The sequence below is a fragment of the Salvia hispanica genome, chromosome 2 (genome assembly GCF_023119035.1).
Source record: "Salvia hispanica cultivar TCC Black 2014 chromosome 2, UniMelb_Shisp_WGS_1.0, whole genome shotgun sequence".
NCBI lineage: Eukaryota > Viridiplantae > Streptophyta > Magnoliopsida > Lamiales > Lamiaceae > Salvia > Salvia hispanica.
In genome coordinates, this window is record NC_062966.1 from 36,352,775 (window position 1) to 36,380,150 (window position 27,376).

At 35.6% G+C, this 27,376-nt stretch overlaps 1 protein-coding gene, 1 long non-coding RNA gene and 1 pseudogene across 2 annotated transcripts; all 3 read left to right on the top strand.

The window, feature by feature from the left end:
* Nucleotides 1-4,886: 4,886 nt before the first annotated feature.
* LOC125206894 (protein ROOT HAIR DEFECTIVE 3 homolog 2-like) lies at nucleotides 4,887-7,315 on the top strand. Its single transcript, XM_048106111.1, has 9 exons — nucleotides 4,887-4,982; nucleotides 5,062-5,132; nucleotides 5,373-5,436; nucleotides 5,553-5,633; nucleotides 5,737-5,784; nucleotides 5,980-6,042; nucleotides 6,331-6,387; nucleotides 6,480-6,608; nucleotides 7,220-7,315. Coding segments are annotated over exons 2-9 (540 nt in total). The 5' UTR covers nucleotides 4,887-4,982; nucleotides 5,062-5,130.
* A 1,186-nt stretch (nucleotides 7,316-8,501) lies between these two features.
* On the top strand, nucleotides 8,502-10,246 carry LOC125205565. Its single transcript, XR_007173776.1, has 4 exons — nucleotides 8,502-8,548; nucleotides 9,053-9,171; nucleotides 9,261-9,375; nucleotides 9,946-10,246. It is a non-coding gene; the product is annotated as an uncharacterized LOC125205565 (long non-coding RNA).
* Nucleotides 10,247-22,009: 11,763 nt separating this feature from the next.
* Nucleotides 22,010-26,715, top strand: LOC125206895 (annotated as a pseudogene).
* Nucleotides 26,716-27,376: the final 661 nt, after the last annotated feature.

The following is a 27,376-nucleotide window of genomic DNA, read 5'->3' on the forward strand; positions in this document are numbered from 1 at the left end:
TCTAGTACGATAGATCAGGGGTCTATCATCTATATATGGAGAGGACAAGCTATTAATTTGCCAAAAATGAACCGGAATTATAAACTAATTGACGTGAACTTAGAATAATACATCATCTAATTATAGAACTATAATCAGACCAATTAATTGACACAAGGAGTTATATCCAGAGCTAGAGTAATTGTGGATAGCACAGACTGTAGTAAGTAATCGGACCAATTAATTGACACCAGGAGTTATGTCCAAAGCTAGAGTAACTGTGGATACCACATACTGTAATAAAGAATGAACCAATTTGCCAAAAAATGAACCAAAAATTACCAAAATATATCATCTACTTATAGAACTATAATCGGACCAATTAATTGACACCGGGATTTATGTCCAGAGATTTGGAAAAGGAAATTAGGTTTATATTTTTACTCATATTTTGGAATTCAATGATTTATTTTCTTGATACAAGGGTCTTATTTGAAAGTATATAGACACGGCCGCCGCTTTCATTTAATTTGATAAATTGTTAATTCATTCAGTACATGAATTAAATTCTCGTATGTATACATAGGCTTTTTGTGTGATTATGGACACCACATACTGTAGTAAAGAATGAACCAATTTGCCTGAAAAATGAATCAAAAATTACCAAAATATGAACTAACATTATCCTCGGAATGAAACCAAAATTAACATAAAGTGAAACAAAACAAGTTTTCTCGGACGATGACGTGGATGGTTGTGGGGTGGTGTTGGGGCTATTCGAGGCAAAGAAGGGAAGAGGCCGTAGCGCCGCTTTTCCGGCTGAATCTTGGGTGATAAGATAGTTCGATTTTTGGCTATGGAAAAAAATGTTTATTTTGATGCTTAGATGAGGGAAATCAGTCGGCTCGTATTAGTTTGATTATAACTACTACGGAGCATTTATCTATACATTAAAATACTCTTGTTTTGTAATTTAGTTTAACTGAAATAAGTTAAAAACTAGTTTTGTTAGCATTAGTTGTATTGTTTTACAAAAATAAAAAGAAATCATATGAAGATTTTATGACAATTTTTCACATGATTTCGAACTTGATTCAAAATAATTATAGGATCGGTGGAATATATAGAAAATGGTTTAGGAGATGTTGGTGATGTGGGGAAACTAAGACACTCTTTATTTTTCAAACTTTTCAACATATACAAAATGGTACATTTCTCATATATTTATAGTATATCTAAATATTTCTACAACAATATCTACATATTCTACTCTTTAGTTCTAGAAAATTTTATATAATATCTTGATATTTATCATATCTAGATAATTCTACTACATAAATCAAGTTTAATTATTTTTTTATTCCAACAGAGTGATCGGGGTTTGCCGTCGCGGAATTTGGTCCGTCGATCAAGCTAGGGTTTCAGTGTGTTTCTTGCGGCAAAAAGAATTTAAAAGTAGCTTTGTTATTTCATAGCCCAAAATAATAACAATTCAAGACCCTAGGAGATCCATCCATACTAAAGTGGATTAATATGTGGTGTGTCCAACCAATAAATATTTGACAAATGGAGAAGCACATCTAACTAGACATGAAATTTAATGCAGTTATTTTTAGGAGATATTCATTAAACTAATTTTATGGAAATTGCATGATCATTAAATAGATATTACCATTTTATTTTTTTCCTCTTATATAATAATAAATGTCCATACTAGGCATAATACGGTGCTTATTTTTAGGGACGGAACTAGAAATTAAAATGAGTTGGTGCTGAAATTTAACAATTAATAGTCTGCAAATTGAGCTGTTAAAATATTAATTTAATATAAATACTCAAACATTATTCTCTTTCTTATTTAACATTTCTCCACTTTAACTATTTATTATTTTCATTTTTATAAAACGAGCGCAGAAAAGTCAACGGAGCTCCTAATGGCGGACGGAGGAGTATGATATTCCATCCATCAACAATTACTTGCCTTACTTTGACTCATTTCGAATATTAACTAAAACAAAATAAAACAACCATCTATCTTTTTATTACTTTACCATCTCTCGTAATTTACGTGGGGCGCATTCCTTTTTGAGCATCTCATAATCTCATTATGAGTAAGACATTTCCTTTGCAAAAAAACAACCATCTATCTTTATCATCTCTCATAATTTTTCTTTCTACTTTTTTCTCATTCCTCATTTATTCTTTATCATCTCTCATAATTTTTCTTTCTACTTTTTTCTCATTTCTCATTTATTCTTTCTTCATGTAATCACTACATAAAAACTTTTGCTCGAAAGAAATGTATCATATGGGAAGGAGTATTGTATATTGTTGGGATGGATGAACTCGACCTTATTTTGTGTCGGAATAATGACATCACTTATAGTGAATATTTGTTTCATGAGCTTTGATAATCTCCTACAATAAGATTATTTACGGATAGTTTTGAGCTAATTCCGTATTGATTTTTCTTAAGCTAATTTAATTTTACCCCCATAGTGCATTGACACATAATAAAAAATTAGTTCTTTAATCTGTATCCTAATATTTCTTACTTTATTTATGACTTTGGGAAATTGAGGTTGCTATAATCTCAATGTCATTATTTGTTGACATATATAACATTATCTGTGTTTTGTTGAACTCCTCAACAAGAAAGAAGAAAGTTCTTGGTTAGGCGTACATAATATAGAGTAATGTGAGTTTATCTACGAAAGTTCTTGGAAAGTAAATTTTCGTCCTATTGTGTTGTGTTGACGAAACCTCCATATATGTCACATTGGACGCACATGCTGCGTCATTTCTTCACGCTGCATGATTTTTAAAATTTATTCTTAATTTTGCACAGGTAAAATTTGGACCCACACGCTGCATGATTTATTAAATTAAGGAGTATGATATATTAAAACATATCCCCACCTAATGTTTCCATTTTCCAACACCTCAACTTGAAACAATTAAGACATTGCCTTTAGGCTTTCACCCTCCAAATTGACCGTTTTTTATGGCTCTGGATCTCCTGTTGTGGCTGATAGCACAGCAGGGTGCTGTTACATCCATTCCATTATTTTAATTTAAAATTATAATATTAAAATATTTATATATTTTATTATAAAATAATATGTTGTGTGTGTATAAATTGGCAAAGCCCCTGCTGTACACAGCCTCTGCTGTGCACAGCAGGGGATCCTTGCCCGATTTTTAGTATGTTTACCCCAAAATTTACTGTGGTTAAATAACATCAAAATAAAGGGTACCAAACGAGCCCAATATTGTAAAGCTTGGCTAGCAAAATTATTCGCCAGCACAAGCTCGATCCAAATCTTAGTTTTTCGAGTTGAGCTTGGCTCGAACACAACTATCGAGTTCAGTTTGAATTCGATTCATCATAATATGCCCGTATACATATCATACAATGTCAGAATGAATGAATGATTGTTACTATATGAGAGATTTTTAAAAGAGATATTGGTGTCTAAAACCATGAACTTTGTCCGAAATTTTGTATTTCCCATGAACTACAAAATTGGTCTAGAATATCACAGCCTTTGAACTTTGTTTGGTATTTCCTACGGCATGTCTATCATGCCATATTTGACTAATTTACGAGGTTTTTTTTATCATACTTGACACAATTAAGTCAATTGTATGACTTTTTATCCTACTTTTTTTGAATTTAAAAAGTGGTTTAAAATATCATAAAACGCATCACAGTTGCTCATGTAAAATAAGATTTTGTTGAAAATATCTTATTTAGGTCAGTTTGGGAAATACCAAACAAAGTTCAAAGTCTGTGATATTCTAGAACTATACCAAATTTTGGGCAAAGTTTATAGTTCTAGAAAGCAATATATCTTTTTAAAAATAAAAGATGATTATTCTATTAGTATTGGAAAAAAACGAGTAATTTAATCAATCTCTCGATTTCATCCTTATTTACTGTTACACGCATAATTTAAAAAATGTCATTATTTTATGAAAATAAAAAATTCATAAGAGTTTGACATGGTAACCACTCCTCTCTCCTCATAGGGTTGGTTATTCCAAAACATTATAAATAAGGATGAATGCTAATTCAACATGCATGGAGACTTCTCCTACGTCACTACAGTTTAAAATGGCGCCGGAAAACTCTCAGCCGACGGAATTGGTTAACGGCAACGGAGATTTCAATGAGTCGGGTTTCGAGGACTTCATCCGAGGCATTGCTGACTCTATTCCGGTCATTGCCATCGTCGGCCCGCAGTCTAGTGGTATGATTTTTTCCCTAATTACATTTTCGCCGGTGGAGATTAGACTAATAATTAAATTATATACGAAGTACTTAATTAGAGCATGTTTAGCAGGATAGACAACTCATCTAGGTATGGAATTCTATAAACAAAAAAGACATTTTTTTTCTTAGAATTTCATCCATAGATGAGTTATCTATCCTACCAGAGGCTAAGGGCATCAATATCGGCGTGCTTTTGTACCCTCTCGAGCACACACTCGAGTACATAACAAACTAGAACTATACTTATTTTTTAAGTATTTATCCTATCATCCAATTTAAACACGAGATTCCTCATGCTCTTATTTTGATAATTTGGTGCAGGAAAAAGTACTTTGATGAATCATCTTTTCTATACAGACTTTAAAGTAATGAATGCACAAACTAGAAGGTTCGTATGCTCCTCTACTTCTTGTTCTTAAATTAATTACTTACTGCATAATCCCCTTTAGACAATTTAAAAATCAATTTCACCATTTTAGGATGCCCAAATCCAATTACTTTTTTTCATTTTGGTATTAGGATCTCTTATAGTCACATTCCACTAGCTTTTTTACTAATGCTAATATTAAATGGCGGATGGAGGGATCATATATTTATTTATTTTATTTAAAAACGTTTTTTGTAGGGCAAGACAACGAATGGGATATGGATAGCAAAAGCTCCTGATATTGAACCGTTAACTGTGGTGCTAGATTTGGAGGGTACAGATGGTAAAGAGAGGGGAGCGGTTAGTATTTAATTAATCATTAATCTTTCTACAGTACTATCTTAAATAAATCGAGCTATTGAACTCATGATTATTTCAGGATGATACAGCATTTGAGAAGCAAAGCGCCTTGTTTGCTATAGCAATTTCTCACACAGTCATCATAAACATGTACGACCGGATTATCTATTTTCGCAAATAAACTCATGCTCAATAAACTGTGGCGTGGTATTTAAATGGACAATTATACCCCTTAAGGGCTAAAGAGTAGAATAGTAAAAATCGGGACTGAATTTATGAAACTTTCAGACTGAAAATATAATTTTATAAATATTGGATACTAAAATTGTGCAAACCCTATTTTTCGGGTATTAATTTTGTAGTTCACTCTAAATATAAATATATATATAGGTCATTGAATGATGTTGGCCGCGAGCATGGTGCGAATAGGCCTCTTCTGAAGACCGTTTTTGAGGTGCATAAAATGTTTTTATATTTAGTACAATGTGATAATCGAAATGAAAAATAAATACGTGATTTGCCACTATTAATATGATAAATGATAATCTTGTTGTAAACTTTGATATATAGGCTATGCTATCACTATCCTTGTTTAGTCCTCAGAAAACAACTCTTCATTTTGTGGTACGCGACGGAAACATAGAGACAGGGGTATGCTTAATTAATCGGAGGAATTAAAATTAATTTCATATATATATGTAGTTAATTATTAGTTTTCTTTAAATCTGAGTTTCTGCTTTTATTATTTATGCAGACCCCCTCAGAATCATTGGAGCTTGATTTGAAGGAGGATATCGAGAAGGTAAATAAATACTCCTAGGATTTATAAATTTAACAAGACAATGTTGTAAATTTTGCAATTTAAATAAATAGATGTACATACCCCTTTTTTCAGGCAAAAAAAAAACATAATCTGTGTTTACTTATGTAATTGTGATTGAAATTGTTTCCTTTCATATGTCTAATGGCTTCTCCCTTTTTTTGGTCGTCTCCGCAGATTTGGGAAGCGGTTCCCAAGCCTCCGGGCAATGAGGGCACTCTACTCACTGAGATCTTCAATGTAACAAATGACTGAAGAAAACACACACACACATAAAATATAGTGCTGAGTCAGATATATTTGGATTTAACATGATAAATCAGAATATAATTATGCATAAATAATAATCACGCATGCATAAACACGTAGGTTCCATTAATAAGAGATGAAAGATTAGTTGACTCTAATTCACGGAGTTTGTGCACGTATAATTCGTGTTTGATTAATTTTAGTATATAGGAAATATAGTAAATTAGTAGATCTAATTAATTTTTCTTTCTTGTTTGTTTTTCATGTTTGGACTTGAAGGTGGAGGTTACCGTGTTGTCCCATTATTTTAATATGAGAGATAAGTTTAATGAAGAGGTTTTATTATGACTAATTAATTTTATTCCTTCAATTATTCACTAATATACACATTAATTAGGAGTAATTAAATCGATCCCATTGCATTGCAGGTGGCCCAACTCCAAAAGCAATTAATTTCACATACCGAACATTCTACATCAAAAATTTCTTTGAGCAGTGCCAAGAAACTATGGGATGACATCAAAAAATATAAAGACTTCCAAGTTCCACCTTTTAGGGTTCGTCAAATGATTAAGCTTAGTTAATTTCTAGTAATTTTGTGTGTTTTCGAAATGATCATGCATGATACAACTGCCTTTTCAGCACATTGTATGCCAAAATGCAATGTGGTGAGATTGTCAAGGACAAGTTGAGGCTCTTTCAATCTAACCAGGTTTTATTTTAATTTGCTTCTTAATTAATTTATACATCATGCTTATGATTAAATAACTATAGGTGTACGTGTATTAATACTATATATGCTGAGTCTGGCGGACACACATAATGATGGGGGAGGGCTTAAGCCCTTCCCAATTTTTTTTTTTTTTTTTTTTTAAAATTTTTTTAGTTATAAAATCTTATAATTTTGTTAATAATTTGTGTGAATTAATGTGTAAAAGCCCCTACCAAAATAGAAAAGTATAAGAAAATTATTATCCCATACAAAATTTGAATATATAGCCCCCACCCTAACAAATTTCTGCGTCCGCCAGCTGAGATACAGAGACGCTAAGCTTTATGATTATGAAGTACTAGTCTTATTTTATCTTAATGGCTTTTTCTGATGTAGTAGTACTTTATAATATCAAAATGGATATTCTATTAATTAATTCCCTTTAAATTTGCGCAGGCTTGGTTAGAATTAGAACAAAATGCTGTAACTCGACTTGTGCAGAACTTTGGTGCACAAACAACCTCTATCTTGACTACGTATCTCTCCGAGTAAGCTAAAATTAAAAAGAATTTTTTTATTTGAACTCTTCTCATTATATATAGATTATTTAGGTGTGTGATCAAATACTAACTACTTTATAGTAATAACTAATAACTAATATCAATCTTGTATGTTAAAAATATCAACACAAAGACATAAATTTATCAATATTCTTGCAATGATAAACTTATGTCTTTGTGTATTAAAAATTTACATGTTGTATTGATATAATTATGTCTTTGTGTTGATAATTTTAATACACAACATTGAAAGTTATTAATTATTACTGTAAATTAGTTAGCACACTAACGCAACCCCTTTATTAATAATAACAATTCATGGAGTAACATTTTCGACCTTTGATGATAGATATGATGAGGAAACTAAGAATTTTGAAAGTAGAACTAATGGAATGAACGACCAACAAGTACACGAAGTCAGAAGCTCTAAACGCCAAGATTTGATGTCAAAAGCACTGAACGTAAGTGTTTAGACATCTAAATCGGGGAAGTTATGTTTAAAGACTATTGTTGTTGGTACAATTAATTAATACTGTTGTGCGTGCATGTTTGGTATGCGTAGTATGAATTATAATCAAGCATACTAATATTATTCTTTATTTAATTGTGGTTAATAAATTAGGTGGTCTATCCTGCTTATATGAATACATTGGGTCATCTTCGATCCGAGACATCCCTGAGCTTCTCGAATCAACTCCAAAGGCGCATACAAAATAGTTCTTTGCCAGCATTTGACTCATTTCAGACATGGTGCGACTCTTGTGTGCTGGAATTTGATAAGCAATGTTCAGGTGCACCATAATTTGTTTTTAAGATCAATCATATTTAGTTGCATAATACTATTAGTTTTTCATATATAAATTATTCAATTTTCAGATTATGCTACCGTAGAGCAGGCAAACTGGGAGGACGATGCTTCATACTCCCTCCGTCCACGAATAAGAGTTCCGTTTTTCCATTTTTGTCCATCCACGAATAAGAGTTCCGGTTCATAATTACCATAAATGGTAAAGAGACCCCATATTCCACTACCTCATTTCACTCACATATCATTTAAAAGTAATATATACAAGTGAGACCCCTATTTCACAAATTTTCTTCCACCCACTTTTCTTAACATTTCTTAAAACTCGCGCCGTTTAGAAATGAGACTTTTAATCGTGGATGGAGGGAGTAATAACAAGATATGGAGAATCATTTTTCCACTGTTGAGAACCTTCAAGAGGTATTGTGTGATTTCTAAAATTGAATGTGGATACGCAATAAGCCAATTTGATTACTCATGCTGCAAGTCACAATGCTCAAAACTAAAAGGCAGTTTATTGTATACATGAATCCAACTCCTTCCATTCCTTCATAGTTGATACACTTCTTTTTTGACACAAAGATTAAGAAATAAATATTTGGTGTGTTAAGTGGATAGGTAATAAAGTAGATAAAGTAAGAGACAGAAATGTTGAGGGAGTAAAGTAGAGAGAATGAAGTAGGAAAGAAAAAGTGAAAAATTCGACTCAACTATAAAGGAACTTCTAGAAATAGAAAAATGACTCAACGAAGGGGGAGTACTATTTATTGATTACTAAGGTGGCGTTCAGTTTTTTAGATAAAATAATACCATGATATAATCTAGGATGAGTTGTGAGATTATTTTAGTTATAAAAAATGTGCCAAAAATTCGATTAGAATAAAGATAAATGTATAATAAAAAAATAACATCCACTTTGTACAGCAACAGCAGGGCACTGAAACTGGAACTGGGACTGGGACTTGGATGAGGTCTCTTCCAAGATGGGCAATTTTGGGATTGTGTGTTCTCGGAGTTTCTGCCTTCCTTATTCTTCTTCAATGGTGGAGTATTTTTTTTAAGCAATTAAATTAATAATGTTACTATTCTTGCATTATTTTTTTTTATATATATGTATTTTGGATTGCAACAGCAACCCGATACTTGCCGCCCGGTTAGCTATAGCAGTAGCGAGCGCAGATGGGTTAATTACGGTGCTCCAAAATGGGATAGTTCGGGTTTCTGCCACTTAGGAGGAGATTCACATGGTACTCTTACTATAGTATTTTTATTTATTTATTGCCGCCTCCTTAAAATCTACTAGTACTAGTAGGGGGTGTTCGGTTGGCAAGATTAAATCTCATGATTCAATATGTATCATGTTTGGTTCACAAGATTGACCCCCTCAACTTAATCCTAGATGGATAGTCTCATGATAATTAGTCATAGCCTCCCCCTCCAACTAAAATAATCTCACAGCTTAATCCTAGATGGATAGTCTCATGATTATTAGTTATGACAACCGAACGCCATCGTAGTATATATCATTAATCTTCTACCACAAATTAAATAAGTTACTACCAACGGATTGTTACACAGTTGATAGTTTGACACTCTGGTAACTTTAAGGTCAGAGGTTCAATCAAATCCCACCACCCGTTTAGAGATTATCTCACTAAAATGTTATCACTTTTATCTCATTAGCATTGAATGTGCAAAGTGATGCCTTCATAATAAAAATTAGTTCCATTGACAAGAATAAAAATTTTCCCCATTAATATTCGTTGCATGATTGCATCCATTATTAATGTCAACTAATCCTAAATTTTTTTTGGCAGGATAATATCCTAAGCAGATTTCCTAACTTAATGGCAATTGTGCACCAAAGTTTGAATGAAGCATATAGGTGCCTTATTATTGGCCGGAGGATAATAAACAGCGTCACTCCGGTTGTTGCTTAAATTTACATGTGTCTTCATTATAGGTTTGAGTCTTTTTATTTGGAGTCTACTATTTCACTTAGGTGTTTAATTAAAACTTTAAATAATGGTACTCTTTTTCCTACCTGAGGATTATTCCCAATGGAGGTTTTAATGAGGCCCCTTGTGAGTTTTTATTGTGACTCTCACAAGCTTTGAATATCTTTCGGATGTTTTTTTTTTTTTTTTTTTTTTTTACTTATTTGCGTACGAATTTATTACAATGAGTGCCTACTGTTGTATACGATCGACCTTAATGTATGGTGAGTACTTTATTTTTCTTCATCAAAGAATTTTCTTTTAAGAAATACAATTCATAAATGATTTAAGGATTGTGAAGTGAAGCCTGTTAGTTGGTAGTACAATGGAGACTTATTGGCATTAAAATTTATCGATCTAGCTTGAAATATCTTATGCATATATAGTTATTGATATATACAGATCGCAATTACGAAAAATAATACTACTCCTTATGATAAAATTTATCATAAGATAGGGTTAGGATAAAATCACACCTTTAACTGCGGGCATAACTAAGCTCAAATATGATTTGTTATTAAATTAAAAATAGATGATGCCGATTTTAATTTGTTGATTATTTCGAGTACATTATTATTTCCACAAACATAGCATGATATAAGTAAAAAATGTTTAACTAACAATTGCATTGTACTATATACATTTACAATTCTAAACACATACACATTTTTCAACATTATATATGTATACACACACCAAATTTTGGTCATTATATAAATTGAACTTGCATCGCTGCAACGAATTCATTATATGCAAATTGTTTAAATAAGAGAAATAAAAAGTGAAATACTTTTATTAAAAATATAAATGATTCATTGTCATAAAATTCTTCAAATGGAAAAGTTAATAATCAATTAACAAAGAACCTTTTAGAAGGAAAATCCAGTCGTGAAAGCAAATTCGGCAGCTTCAACTTTGGGGAATCACAAATCTACATAAATTAAAACTAAAACTAAATGTTTTTTTTTTCAAATAGTTGCCTGTAAATAAGAGACAAAGGGAGTATCAATTTATTATGCCTAAAAAATTGCACTCTTTCCGTCCCTAAAAAGTACGAACTCTTTTCTTTTTAAACATCCCTTAAAAGTATGAACATTCTAATTTTAAAACTTTTCTCTCTCTTAAAAGTATAAAGATTTAATTATTTTTCTGATGATTAAAAAATTGTCAAACTCGATCGATCCATCCATTCATTGGCATTCGGCAAAGAGGATAAGAGTAACTAGTAGTATATGATAGGTTCTAGATCACCTGTGGGGAATTTGATAGCACATTCAAATCAAAGCAATAAACGAAAGCACAACCGCAGTCAGAAGTTTATTCTTTATTTCTCAATGCCTTTTTAACCCCTAATGGAACTTAGGGTCAGACCTTGCTTGATTCGACTCTATAATTCTATCGAGAAAGAATGAAGAAGAAAACTTGATGATAAAATAATACGTAATAATAAACTAGTACTAGTAATTACTTGTGTGGCTGACTTAATCCGGCGCGTGTCTCCGGTTGTTTGCACCACCGGTTCGATACAGACTTCAACCAACGCGAAGCACTTGGCATGAAACAAATGACTGCACGCCATTGGACAATGGCGGCCCACCAATCTCCGCCAAACAGATGGTGCAACAGTTGGTATCCGACACCAACCTCGGGTAGCCATGGCGGTACGGCGGTCTTCGCTAATGACATACATGTAAGTATATACTATCCGTATATGCAAAAATCGGTCTTTAATTCGATGTGCTTGGTAAGACCTTTGGCACCTTTCTCCATACAAGCTCGATCGCGGGTATGGACACGAACTCGTTGCTTCCTTTGATATAATTGTAGTTTCTTGGCTGCCTCTGGATATGATCACGCATGGGTTTTCCAACCGCTTCTTGTATGTCATTATTAGGACAAGCTTGCTTTCTCGGGTGATGATATGGACAACTGTGGGGGTGGTGCTGGTGCTGTCCGAGACAAAGACGTCGTTTTGGGAAATTAATCAGTGTATTTTCTTGGTCTGGATTAATGTCAAGGTCAATAGCATGGTGTTATTTTGTAAAACGGAGTATTATTTTTTCCAACGGTTTAGGCGAATATATATAAGCATGCCGGAAAATCCAATTCCAATTAGGAAAAGTTTTTTATTTAATTTTGTACTCCTGTAATCAAATTAATTAATTTTAGTATTTATTGAATGTTTTCGACTTTTTATTTGAATTTTTCTAAGGCATATCTTTCTTTAGTAGAAGTATACTACTATTAAACGTCGCAAATTTATTATAACTAAATGCTCTTGTTTTGTAATTTAATTCAATTGAATTAAGTTAAAAATTAGTTTTGTTAGCATTAGTAATATTATTTTACAAAAATAAAAAGAAATTATATATATGAAAAATTTATGACAATTTTTCTTATGATTTTAAGTACTATTTTTTACAAAATAATTAGTAAAATTCATTGGTACATGAGAAATCTGATTATGTATATAATTTTGATTATGCAATCTCTCTATCAAACCTGATTTCTTTGTCTTACGTGGAATCTCAATTTATTTATTTTACCTTTATAATAGCAAAACGGATATGTTTAACTTAAAATAAAAATCAAATATTCAAATAAAACATTAAAATTTCTCTAACTCGATCATCAAATCTTGAAATTAAATCATATAGTAAAATATTAAATTTTTAAATCAAATAAAACATTAAAATTTTTTGAAATAAACCTCGATGACCATGGTATAAAACATTTAAAATCCTCAAACTCGAATAATTGCAACTTCGATGATGATGAATTTAGTGAATTTTTCCGGCCGCCACAATTTGTCGAATCTTCAGAGTTTTATTTTAGTTGGCCCTTTAAGAATGTTTATACTTGTAAAATGGAAATGTTCAGCTGATAAATCAAGCTTAGGTCCTTACATGAATGGCCCATTTGCTAAATTTGATTTTGAAAGCCCATTCATATAATTCATGATGGCCTATTTCAATAGATCTAAATTCAATCTCTATTCACTAAAAATTCATAAATAACATATGAATTGAATTTGAATGAGAATATTGACCGATTTTAAATCAATCACTCATAATAAAAAAAAAAACATTTTATTACTCCTGCTTTATGCTAATGAGCTGCCGCAAATCAGATAAGAGGAGCATATTTTATTAGCATGGTTCGTTTTAACCACATTTGTATCGGTTTCATCTTAATCGCATTTGTTTCATTTTAATTTTATTAAGGAGACGACTATAACTAATTATCACATGATTATCCATATAAATTAAATTGTTTGAATCAAGATCTCATGAACCAACACTATAAATATTTAATCCTCACGTACAATATTACAAATCGAACTGAATAAGATTTTACTATATTTGTTTCCGTGAATAAAATTAAATGATATGGAAGACTGAACTAAATATGTAACAAAAAATTGCAGAGGTATAACAATGGCCGCCGCCCTAAAAGACAAATTTAATCAAGTTAATATGCTATTATTATAATCATTTTGTGATGTTTAATGTAGTATTATATTTTCATATCTTCGATCCAAATATTACCAGTGTTTTTAGTAAAATATTGGACCATTGAATTCACATTAAACAAGATATATACTTCAAGAAGATTTACCCCCACCAAAAAAGTCAAGAAAATAAAAAATAAACGCAACCTGATACATACAATCAATTGATTTGATGACAGATTAAAAAATAAAATAAAAATCCTTTTCCTAATTGGATTTGAATTTGGCGGTATGGTCCTATGTAAGTACAAATAATCCACACCTATACAAGCAACGAGTAAGATTCAAGGTGGACAAATACCCTTTCGAGCCGATTGATTTTCTTCATTTTAGCTTCAAAATAAACTTTTTTTACATAGCCAAGAGTCGAACTATCTTATAAGCCCAGATTCGAAAAGCCGCCTTTTCCCTTGTTTTCCTCGGACAGCACAAGTACCTCCCCACAACCGTCCACATCATCGCCAGACAAAGCTTGTGTTTATATGATGACATAGAAGAAGCTTGTCGTGTAGTCATTTGTTTCACGCCGCGTGCCTCGTAAGCCCTATCAAGACTATGTTCTTCGTTAGAATGTTCTATTTTGTTATTTATTCTATTTTATTTTATTTTGATTAATGTACCTGGATCAAAAAAGTCGAACCGTTCTTAATTTATAAATAGTGACATTGTAATTATTTTGGAGTTATGAAATAACAAAGCTATTTTTAAATTGCATTTCGTCTTTTATTTTTGTCCCAAGAAACACACACAAACCCTAGCTTGATCGACGGACCAAGTTCCGCAACGGCAAACCCCGATCACTCCGATACCTTATCAGTTTTAATGTTTTATCAAGATTTGATCTTTGAGATTTTTTAATTTTTTTTGAAGAAAAGGACATTGTTTGGAGTTGAATGTTCATCCTATCTCTATGCAATTGATACAACCCTAAACTCAAACGTGTGTTGTTCGCTAAAACAATTTCGCTTTCTTATACAAAATCGATGTTGTTTCCTTTTAGAGACAACGCCATTTGAGTTGGTCAAACGATGTCTCCACATGGTTTCTTCTTCCGGATCATATCTAGATATATTTTACAATTAACTATATAAAAAATTCTCTAGAATATAGGTATTATCTAAAAAATATCTAGATTTTTATAGAAAAAATGTAAGATATTTAGAAAAAATAAAAGAATTGAGTAGAGAATTCTAAAATAGGAAGGGGATGCCTATAAACATCAGAGATGTAATATTTGGTATAACTTGAGAACTAAAATTTGAGAAATAAAGTGTTCCTTAGTTTTCTCACAGCACCATCTCCTAAATCATTTCCTATATATTCCACATATTCCCTGGGGAGGTGGCTTGAGTTCCGCCATGTAAATGAAAGAAAGGTTATGAAACACAATTCACGTCGGAGTAAGGGAGTGGCATTGGGAAGGACGTGACGTCAAGAATCAGGTGTGAGGTGGGGAATCACGGGAGGTGGATTGGGTTCCGCCATTTAAATGGAAGAAAAGGTCATGGTTACACATGAGAATAATGTATAATTAAGTAAAATCTCATTTTGTGTTTTATGTTTAAAAAAAGTTAGAATACTAGAAATTACATAAGTGATATTCACGCTGCAATAACGAACTAACCGCCTTTGCCACTGGATAAATTGAGTTATTTACTTGAAATATCTTAGATAAAAAATGGCGGGTTGATTCCACTCCGCCTCTTCCTCCTGCTTCCTCACCGGAAATCTGTGACATCTTCAAGGATGTGGACAACTTCTTCCCTCCGTCGGTTCGCTTCGAAGGAGACGACGACGACCATACACACTTCATGATGTGGAAGAAGATCCTGCCCATGGAGTTCAAGATTTCCCTCAGTTCTGCACCCGTGTTGTGATTCAGTCGCAGATATTTTTGATTGACTTACATATACTCCCTGTTCATGGACCGGATGTAATACTCGGATTGGCATGGCTGAAATCGTTGAGGCGGGTGACGAGTGATTTTGTAGACGGAACTTTGGAGTTTATACGCAATGGGATTCCGATACGCTTGAAGGTAGCTGCTCCACTTGTCCAGCCAGCCTCTCTCAAGGTGGTTGCGCGGTTGCTGACTTTGAAGGGAGCGGCGGAGTTATTTGAGATGGTCACGGTGGCCGGAGTGGATGACCTCAACCCCACGGTTGATCCACCCCAATTTTCTGATGATCTGGATCCCATGATTTTAGCAGTGTTGCGTTCGCATGAAGCAGTTTTTCGCACCCCTACGGGTGTGCCACCGCCTCGTCCCTTAGATCACCGCATTCATTTGCTGCCAAACTCCAAACCGGTCAATGTGCGTCCTTATAGATATCCCTACTTCCAGAAGAATGAAATTGAGAAGCAAGTTAAGGAGATGTTAGCCTCGGGGGTTATACGGCCGAGTCATAGTTCGTTCTCCTCGCCAGTGTTACTCATCCGAAAAAAGGATGGATCCTTTCGGTTCTGCATTGACTACAGGGCCTTGAATACAATCACGGTGCCGGATCACTTCCCTATCCCGACTTCGGATGAACTGTTTGATGAGTTGGGAGCAGCCCGTTTTTTCACCAAGCTGGACCTACGCTCCGGGTACCATCAGATTCGGATGCATGCGGATGACGTTTTCAAAACAGCCTTTCGAACTCACGATGGCCATTTTGAGTTCTTGGTCATGCCGTTTGGCTTAACTAACGCCCCTTCGACGTTCCAATCTGCCATGAACACTATCTTTCGGCCGTTGCTCCGACTCTTTGTTATCGTCTTTTTTGACGATATTCTGGTCTACAGCCCCACCTTGGAGTCCCATGTTCGCCATTTACACGAGGTACTCATGATTTTGAAGGCTAACTTTTTTTTGGTTAAATTGTCCAAGTGTACTTTTTGCAGCACGAAGGTAGAGTACTTGGGACATCTGATATCCGCGGGCCAGCTGAAAGCCGACCCAGAGAAAATCGCGGCTATGGTTGCGTGGCCCGCCCCGTCGTCCGTCAAACAATTACGCGGATTTTTGGGCCTCACTGGATATTATAGGCGTTTTGTGGCAAACTATGCTACAATTGCAGGGCCACTGACCGAGCTCCTTAAGAAAGACGCTTTTACTTGGTCTGCCGCTGCAGATGACAGTTTTCAGGCGCTTAAGACCGCGATGACGTCAGCACCGGTGCTCAGATTGCCGGATTTTTCTAAGGTATTTTGTATAGAGACGGATGCTTCGGATTTTGGTGTAGGTGCGGTGCTCCTTCAAGAGGGTCACCCGCTGGCGAGTGTCGTCGACGTACCATTAGGAGCTGTATGCGATAGTGGAGGCAGTGCAGAAATGGCGCTAGTACTTGCTTGGGCGAGAATTCGTGATTCGAAGTGATCAGCGGAGTTTAAAAGAATTATTGCATCAGATTATCCAAACCCCGGATCAACAATTCTATGCTAGAAAGCTGATGGGTTATAAGTTTCGTATCGAGTATAAGGCCGGGGCATCCAATAAAGTTGCGGATGCGTTGTCACGACGAGATATGGTGCCGGGCGATGGCGAGGCTGACCGCGAACTCACGGAGGCGGCGCTGCGAGCGCTAGTGGCACATCAAGTGCCAGAACTTTTGGAGAGGTTGCGCGCGGAGACGGACACGCTGGACGAGCTGCTCGCCGTGCGGGCACTGATTGCAGAGGGTAAGGCAGAGGCGGGTTGGTCTTTTGTCGGGGGTTTGCTCTATCGGGGTCGCCGAATCTACGTGGCTGAGTTGTCTGCGGTTAAATTACCACTGCTCCATGAACACCATTCGACACCTCAAGCTGGGCATCCGGGCGTGGAGAGGACGTTTAGGCGGCTGGCAGCTCAATTTTAATGGAAGAATATGCGTCGGGATGTGAAGAAGTATGTGCAGGCGTGCGTGGAGTGTCAGACGACTAAGTATTCGACGCAGAAGTCAGCGGGGTTACTGCAGCCGCTACCCGTTCCTTCGCAGGTTTGGGAAGACGTATCAATGGATTTTGTGACGAGCCTCCCTCAGTCCCGGGGTTTCACTACAATCATGGTGGTGGTTGATAGATTGTCCAAGTATGCGCACTTTGCGCCGTTGCCACCGCATTTCAACGCCTTGAGGGTGGCGAACCTTTTCATCGAAACGGTGGTCAAGCACCATGGATTTCCCAAGACATTGGTCTCGGATAGGGACTCGGTTTTCTTGAACGATGTATGGGAGGAAATGCTACGTTTAAGTGGGACTAAATTGCACTTTACTACCGCGTATCACCCGCAATCCGACGGGCAGACAGAGGTCCGGAATCGGGGGTTGGAGCAGTACTTGAGGGCGTTTGTCGCAGATAAACCGAATAAGTGGGTCAATTTCTTGCCGTGGGCAGAGTTGTCACTAAATTGCTTCTTCCATGAGGGTTTAGGGACATCTCCATTCAAAGCACTGTATGGGCGCGATCCCCCTCCGTTGGTGGCCTCGGAGCCGTCAAGGTCCACCCCCTCAGATGTGGCGTCTCTAATTCGTCAGCGGGGTGAGTTAATTGTCGCGTTGCGCGATAATTTGGAGAGGGCGCAGCAACGGATGCGGGCCGCGGCGAATAAGCATCGTAGGCATGTGGAGTTTGAAGTAGGGGACAAAGTGTTGCTGAAGTTACAACAGTATAGACAGTATTCCGTAGCCAAGCCGCTGTCTTCAAAGTTAGCACGCAGGTTTTTTGGGCCGTTTGAGGTGCTCGAGCGCATTGGACAAGTGGCGTATCGCCTTCGTTTACCAGATGGCAGCCGGGTGCATAATGTTTTTCATGTAAGCTTGCTTCGCCCCTTTGTGCAGGGTGTGTCGCCGGACGCAGTAGCTTTGCCGCCTCTGTTTGCGAGGGGCAGACCGGTTGCGAGGCCCCTAAAGTGGGTGTCCATTCGCACGGTGTGGCAGAATGGGGCGCCGTTGGAGGAGGCATTGATTCAGTGGGATGATGATGGGGGGGCGACACCGACGTGGGAACCGCTTGCAATGGTACGCCGACGTTTTCCGGACATGATCCTTGAGGACAAGGATGTCGCTAACCCGGGGGGAGTTGATACAGGTGCGACGTCGGTGCAGCACGAGGTCCAACTTACGGGGCAGGAGGAAGAGGGGTCGGAGGAGCCGAACTGTGAAACGGTGGAGCGAGGGAGGCCCTCGCCAAGAGAGACGAAGAAGCAGGGGAAACCGAGGAGGAGGACAAGACCACCCGTTCGATTTGGCGACTTCGTCTCCAAATAGAGCGTGGGAATTTATAGAATCGTTTTATTATTATTGCTAGACTTATGTTTTGTTTTATTTTGGGCTTCTGTTATTTTTTTATTATTATTTCATGAACAATTGGGTCGAGCAATTTATAAGCTCCGTTCCGGATTTTCTTTGTTGGTTCTTTCCCGGGCCGTAAAGTCGAACCAACCCTAGGGTCCTTAGAATATAAATAGGCGCTGAATTCATCAATAAAGCAGACAAGAATTACGCCTACTTCCTTCTCTTTTATTCTCTCTGTTTTTCAACCCTAAGCGGTCGTCGGGATTCCGCCTCCCGGGACTTCTCTCTTCTCAGTCTACGTTGAGAGGAAGACTCTTAACAGCTTGTAAAATTATTCGCAGGCTCAAGCTCAATCTAAATCTTAGTTTTTGATAGGTGAGCTGGGCTCAACACACATCTAACGAGCTCAGTTCAAAGCTCGGTTAGTCACTCAACTCATAATATGTTCGATTGCAGATCATACATATAATGTTTGAATGACCGTAGTTATTTCCATGAGAAACTTATTAAAAATAAAAGAAGATTATTCTATTAATAGTTGAAAACATGTGTAATTTTGATACTAGCCTTCATTTAGTTTAGATATATTAGAGTTTTTTCATATATTTGTTTTTTTTGTTTTTTTTTATACTAGAATACCTACTTAATGAACAAGAAAAAAAGATGCGCAAAACTCTAATATATCTAAACTAAATGAAGGATCGTATCAAATTTACATCAATTTCATCCTTACTTACATTATCATAAAAATGTCACATAACTTTATTTTAGCAAAAATAAAAAAAATTCATTAGAGTTTGGTCCACAGCAAAATGAAATAAAGGACATGGGACCACTCCTCATAGGGCTGGATATTCCAAAACACTATAAATAAACGTTGAAGTAAAGTTTGCTACCTCAACATTTCTAATTCTCCTACGTCACTAATGGCACCGGAAAATTCTCATCCGATGGAATTGATTAATGGCGACGGAGATTTCAACGAGTCGGGTTTCGAGGAATTTATCCAAGGCACTGCTGCCTCTATTCCGGTCATTGCCATCGTCGGCCCACAGTCCAGTGGTATATTTTTGCCCTAATTACGATATTAGATTGATCGATATTTATAGTATAATTAAACTGCCAACACGAAAGCACGCACTCTCGTGCATTAAAAAGTAGAACTATACTTATTTTGGTGCAGGAAAAAGTACCTTGTTGAATCATCTATTCTGTACGGATTTTAGGGCAATGAATGCACAAACTGGAAGGTTAGTTTGCTCGTCTACTTTTTGTTCTTATATTAATTACTATAAATATTTATTTATTCATAGTATATAAAAATATTTTTTGTAGGAGCAAGACAACGAATGGGATATGGATGGCAAAGACTCCTCATATAGAACCGTTGACTGTGGTGCTAGATTTGGAGGGTACAGATGGTAAAGAGAAGGGAGAGGTTGGTATAATTATTTATTCATTAATCTTTCTACACTATCTTACTTTAATAGATCAAGCTATTGAATTTATTATTTATGATTATTTCAGGACGATACAACATTTGAGAAGCAAAGCGCCTTGTTTGCAATAGCAATTGCTAACACTGTCATCATAAACATGTACGACCGGTTTAATTAATTTCGCAAATGAACTCTTACTCAATTTCAATTTAATTTTGATAGGGTTGTATTATAATGATAACTACTCAAATTATTCACTAAATGCTCCTTAATAAATTCTTAGTGTGCTAACTACAACCAACTCTAATCTCTATATATAGGTGGTGGAGTGATGTTGGCCGCGAGCATGCTGCGAATAGGCCTCTTTTGAAGACCGTTTTTGAGGTACATAAAATGTTTTTATATTTAGTACTATGTGATAATCGAAATGCAAGATTAATTACTTAGTTTGCCACTTACTAATATAATGAATATTAATCTTGTTGTAAACTTGGATATATAGGCTATGCTATCCTTGTTTAATCCTCAGAAAACAACTATTCATTTTGTGGTACGCGACGGCAACAACAAGACAGGGGTATGCTTAATTAATCGGAGGAATTAAAATTAATTTCATATATGTATGTAGTTATTAGTTTTCTTTAAATCTGATTTTTTGCTTTCATTATTTATGTAGACCCCCTCGGAAATATTGGAGCGTAATTTGAAGGAGGATATCGAGAAGGTAAATAACTACTCCTATATTACTAGGAATTAGGATTTATGAATTTAAGAAGACAATGTTTTTGCACTTTAAATACATAGATGTACATACCCCTTTTTTTGAAGAAAAAAACACATAATCTGTTTTTAACGTAATTGTAATTGTGATTGAAATTGTTTTATTTCATTTATCTAATGGCTTCTCCCTTTTTCTGGTCGTCTCCGCAGATTTGGGAAGCGGTTCCCAAGCCTCCGGGCAACGAGGGCACTCTACTCACTGAGATCTTCAATGTAACAATTACTGAAGAAAACACACACACACACACACACACACACATCTCTTATTCACGGAGTTTGTGCACGTTTAATTCATGTTTAATTAATTTTATATATGAAATATAGTAAATTAATACTAATTAATTTTCTTTCTTGTCTGTTTATCATTCATGTTTGGACTTGAAGGTGGAGGTTACCGTGTTGTCCCATTATGAGTACATGAGAGATAAGTTTGATGAAGAGGTTTTATTATGACTAGTTAACTTTATTCCTTCAATTATTCACTAATATACACATTAATTAGGAGTAATTAAATCGATCCCATTGCAGGTGGCCCAACTCAAAAAGAAATTAATTGCACATGCCGAACATGATAATCTTGATCTCTCTACATCAAAAATTTCTTTGAGCAGTGCCAAAAAAATATGGGATGACATCAAAAAACATAAAGACTTCAAAGTTCCACCTTTTAGGGTTCGTCAAATAATTAAGCTTAATTAATTTATAGTAATTCTGTGTGTTTTTGAAATGGTCATGCATAATACAACTATCTTTTCAGCTAATGTTTGCCACAACGCGATGTGATGAGATTGCCATGGACAAGTTGAGGCTCTTTCAGTCTAACCAGGTTATATTTCAATTTGCTTCTTAATAAATAGTAAGAACAAAAGTATGAGATAGCCTCCCTAGAGCCCAGGGCAATGGAGCCCAGCAGCAGCGCACAGGGCCACCGTGAGATAGCCCAAGAGTCTTCGGCAATGGAACCCAACAGTGCAGAGGGACTCCGGGCTAGACTAAAGGTACACGATGAAAAATATATTTATGTTAGTTTTCATTTTTGTTTATCTTATTGATCATTATATTTTTGTGATGCAGAATTATATTGTGCACGAATACATTCACTTTTTGAATCATGGCAGCAAGTAAGTTATCACTTTTTTTTATATGCCCATTATCATAGATTCCCATTTGCGATAAGTGATTCTCTTTTTTATTGTTTCTTATTTACAGGGAAGAATTAATGAAGTTGAAGATATTTTAAATTTCGACGTCTCAAACTAATGAGCATATTGCCAAACACTAGATTGTTCTAATATAATACATTTGTTAATACAGGGTATTGGAGAAAAAATAGCTACAGATATTGTGGAAATGCGTGAAGAATCATCTGCACCACTACAGCTCGATGATTTGGAAGATAGCGGCTATACAAAAACTCAGGTTGATAGAATTTTCATCATGTTTCTTTCCATTATTGTGAAAATTATAGTTTTCACATTTGCTTTATTTGAATATGCAGAAACGAGGCATGATGAAGACTTGTTGAAGGTCTCTTCTAGCAAGGTCTGATCTGATTCATTCGTTGAGTTTTGAACCTTCTTGGCACACCCTCATTTTTCTGCTTCTTGGGTTATACGAAAGGTGAATCGAGTCAGCATCCTCAGAAGTATATACATTGTCTTGATCAAAGCGAGGATCGACGTGTTGCTGCCATTTGGGCCTCTAGCTATATGTTACATTATTTTACAAAAATGCATGTAAGTAAACAGTCATCATACCCATAGGGATAGTGCTGAAAATTCATTGATGAGTGTATTTTGTGGTTTTTGATGTATATCTGTTACGTATTGTAGGGATTGGTCTTCTTCTTCAGCTTAATTGGCATTATCCCTTTGGCAGAGCGCCTTGGTTATGCTACCGAGTGAGCATTTGTCTCCAAAATTCGTCGCTTTTGGTTTCTGAATGAAAAACTGATGTGCTCCACTTTTTGTGCTAGGCAACTTGCGTGTTATACAGGTCCAACTGGTACGATCCCTTTTCTGCAAATTTTCAAAGGTTTCCTCAGTTGCTTATGAAAGGTTCATATGAATGTATTTTCATATCTAAATAACTACCAGTAGCTCCATTTAGGAATGGTTCCCCGTTCCCCATTCGTGGATGCCAGTTATCTTGGGAAATTGATGAACGGGCTTCATGGATACTCAGAGTGATATCTGATTAGAGGTGGTATAGTAGTGTTTGTGAATGCGTCCTCAATATTTGAGGAAAGTTTGAATGTAAGATAGTGCTCGATATCATAGTTTCCTTGAAGATGAACGAAGCCCAAAATCTTTTACTTTCTTCTATTCGTCAATTTTCAGACTTCAATATGCCTCTCAATCACCTTTATCAGTGTGCTGATTCTGCTGACATATGTAGACTATTCAATCCAAATTTTTAATGCTTTGCATTGTTTAATCTACAGTTGGTGGCCTTCTAAATGCTACATTTGGCAATGCTACTGAGATGATAATTTCAATTTTTGCATTACAAAACGGAATGATAAGGGTTGTTCAGCAATCTTTACTGGGTTCCATCTTGTCGAATATGCTCTTGGTACTCGGTTGCGCCTTCTTCTGCAGTGGGCTCGTTCATCACCACAAAGTCCAGGTTTTCAATAAGGTGGTGATCAAACTGGATGGAGTTTTGTTTTGGTTCAGTTAAAAAGGGGCATTCTAGCCCAAATAAAAACTAACGCGTGTTGGGATTTTTAGGCCACTGCGCTTGTGAATTCAGGGTTACTTTTAATGGCGGTTATGTGCATATTGTTCCCGGCTGTTCTACAATTCACTCATACAGAAGCGCACAAGGGAAAGTCTGAGATGGCTCTTTCACGAGTCACCAGCTGTGTTATGTTGATTGCTTATGCGAGCTACCTTTTCTTTCAGCTCAAGAGTCAGAATAATTTGTATAGTTCTCTTGATGAGGTCGTATTTAGCTTCTAACTTGAGTAACGTGTGGACGTTCATTCACACACATATCCTGCACGGAGCACATTCAATGAATATACGTGTATCTTCATTTTAAGCACTATTTGATTGCTATTTTGCTTGGTGTTTATGTAGGTTAGGGATAATGACGAGATGATGAAGTCCCTGAGATTAATTCGTGGGAAGCAATCGGGTGGCTTGCTATGTTGACTCTTTGGATATCCCTTCTATCTGGATATCTTGTTGACGCAATACAGGTATCAAGATACACAACACTTTCTAATTTGAGAAAATAAAAAATATGATGGCAGCTTTGACATTTCTTCAGGGAGCATCCGATTCAATGAACATGCCCGTCGCCTTTATTAGTGTTATTTTGCTGCCGATCGTTGGGAACGCTGCAGAACACGCTAGTGCTATCATGTTCGCGATGAAGGACAAGCTTGTGAGTGTTGGAATATTGTGGCATCTGTTTTTTTTTTTTTTTTTTTGTAACATTTTGTACCTTTCATTCTTTTGACTGTTCTGTTTCCAGGACATAACTATCGGAGTAGCAATTGGGTCGTCTACTCAGATTTCAATGTTTGTAGTAAGCCTTTATAAACTTATGATTCTACATTGAGGTGGTTAAATCTGTTAAGCAAACTTATGATATTTGAATTTATCGTATTTCCAGATTCCGTTTTGTGTAATTGTCGGTTGGATTATGGGACAGCCTATATTTGAACTTTCAACTCTTCGAGACTGCTACACTATTCATCACAGTATTAGTGGTGGCGTTTATGCTTCAGGTTTGTCTCTCTACAACGCCCCAGCATGTAACATTCAATTGAATTCATTCAGAGAAAGATATATGTGAAAATCTTTATTCTTGCTGCTTCTGTCGATGCAGGAAGGCCAATCAAACTATTTCAAAGGTTTGATGCTTATTTTGTGCTATATCATCGTTGCTGCCAGTTTCTTTGTGCACATTGATCCAACAAAGGGTTAGTAGTCCTGATTAACTTTTTTATGAGTTTCGCCTATGTTTTTTATTGTTCGTGTATTCTTAGATTTATAAGTCACTTTCATGAATAAATGTAGTCTGTGCAGCGGTTAGCATATCTCATGATACTTGATTATGATGTACTATTAGAGGGCGTTTACCTAGAGTGACAGGATCGATTGGGATTGTGTATCTGAAGGATGAGATGGTTAAACGAGCTCAAAAATTAATTAGATCCATTAAAATCTATAAGTAAACAATGAATTACTAGCTTGGATTATTTTTACCTGTCCCTTCTATCACTCAAACAAAAAGATAGGTAGTTATAAAGACAGATAATAGCTCTTGGAGTAGATTTTAGAAGGAAAATGCATATTTAGGTTCCCTCGATTTTAAACTCTTTAGAGTTACTTTTTGGAGTTGAGTACACTTATGTTGTTAATAACTGAGTTCATGTACTATCTCATATTGCTTAGCTACCAATTGAGTTTGTTGACCTAGTTTGAGTAATCGAGAGATACCTAATTAGGATTGATAAAAGAATGAACAACACCTAGATAATTTGCATTCGAGAGAAGGAATTCTAGAGAGAGGGCTTTAGCCTTTTGTTTTAAGGAGTTAATTGTTGAGTATTAGAAGGAGACTTCAATATTAATGATTAATCAACTGATTAAGTGCACTCGAGAGAGGGCTTAGTCTAGACTAGCGGCTTTCCTAGTAATCCTAGAGACTTTAATTGGGTAATCGAAGTTGTTGATTTGTTCGCATCGTGTTCGTTGTAGTTGGATCCAAGGCTCTACCGTGTTCTCTTATTTGGAACTTTTCTTGGTTGTGCGCTCTTAGCTTGTTTATGTTTATTTGTTTCTCAAAATCAAAACCAACTCTCCGGATTTTCTAGTTCGTGTTCTAAATTGCTTCGTAGTACTCAAACCGGCACTTAGTCTCTGTGGATACGATACTCTTGACTTGTCTATACTACGATAGCCCCGTACACTTGCGGGTATTTCTCGTGTTAAAATAAGTTGAGTCACTCATCTATGGAAAAATTAGGCCATTTTGTAAAAATTTGAGTTCTTGTAATTTCAATTTTTTTGGTTAAAGTTAGGCTCTTTATGCTACAAAAGAGTACTATAGTTAAGTTATTTCAAACCAAATATTAAGTGCTTGGATTGAAACTTACATGAATCAAAGCCAGCGAAAGGTGAACTGACATTGAAAAGAGTCTTGAAAGAATGATACGTAAATATGCTCTGCTCCATGTCCGTATGAACTATTTCTATTAGCATGAACGACATTGTAGTCTTTTGAGCATAAACGCGGCGAGCTAACTTCCCAAAACTCATTGTTTTTATTGTGTGCGGTGATGCAGAGGATGATTGAGTTGAGGGAGTGGTGAAGCTTGTAATTCTTGAGAAGATTCCGTGTCCTTGTAAGAATACACAGAGCAGCGGTAACCTTTTGTTCGTTGGTGAGACTAATTTTTCGCTTGTGAAGGAGCAGTCGTGCAGCAGGTAAAACCTATACAGCCACTTGCTCTGCACTCATATGTTGTACTTTGATAGTTTTGTCACGTTTGCTCGTGCGAAAATCGTGGCCCTTTCGACTAAATTTTTGGCCCTTTGTAGCTATACAGGTTGTAATCTTAGTGATTTAGTATCTTTACATTTTTCTTTTTCTCTTTCTTTATCGTATTTTATTTTTTTAATTTTTAAAGAATCTTTTATCATAAGAACATAAATTCCTATCTTGGTATTACTAATTTATCAACACGCCCTAAATGTTCTCCATGTAGTTGCTTTCATGGGTTTAATCATTTTAATAAATTCCTTTACTTTCAGAAAGAATTCAAAATAAATAAAATTGTTTAATTTTATAATCTTTATAATATTGTTTCGATTTCATAAAAATAAAAATTCTTTTATTTTTGGTCTGATTTCTAAAATAAAAACTCTTTATTTGAGGAAATAAACCACAATACACCTATGCTTTGCAAGAGTTAAAGTCAAAACAGTCGTCATCTTCAAAAAAATTACAGCATCTATGTACAGAGACTCTTAAAGAAAGATTAAACACAATATTCCTCTTATTAGCCCATTAAAAGGCCATATCCTAATTTTAAAAAGCAAAGCTTTTAAATTAGAATTTGTAGAAAAAAACTCTTTTATCCATCAGACCATCAGTCAAAAGCTTTGTTAGAAAGAGAAGCTCTCCTCTCCTTGCCCTCTCTATAGAATAATCGACGCCGATTCACCTTGCCATCCTAACCGGTCGTCGACATCTTTCTGATAGTATCTCTCTCCACCTCTCATTTTTCTTCTTTTCAAATATTTCTA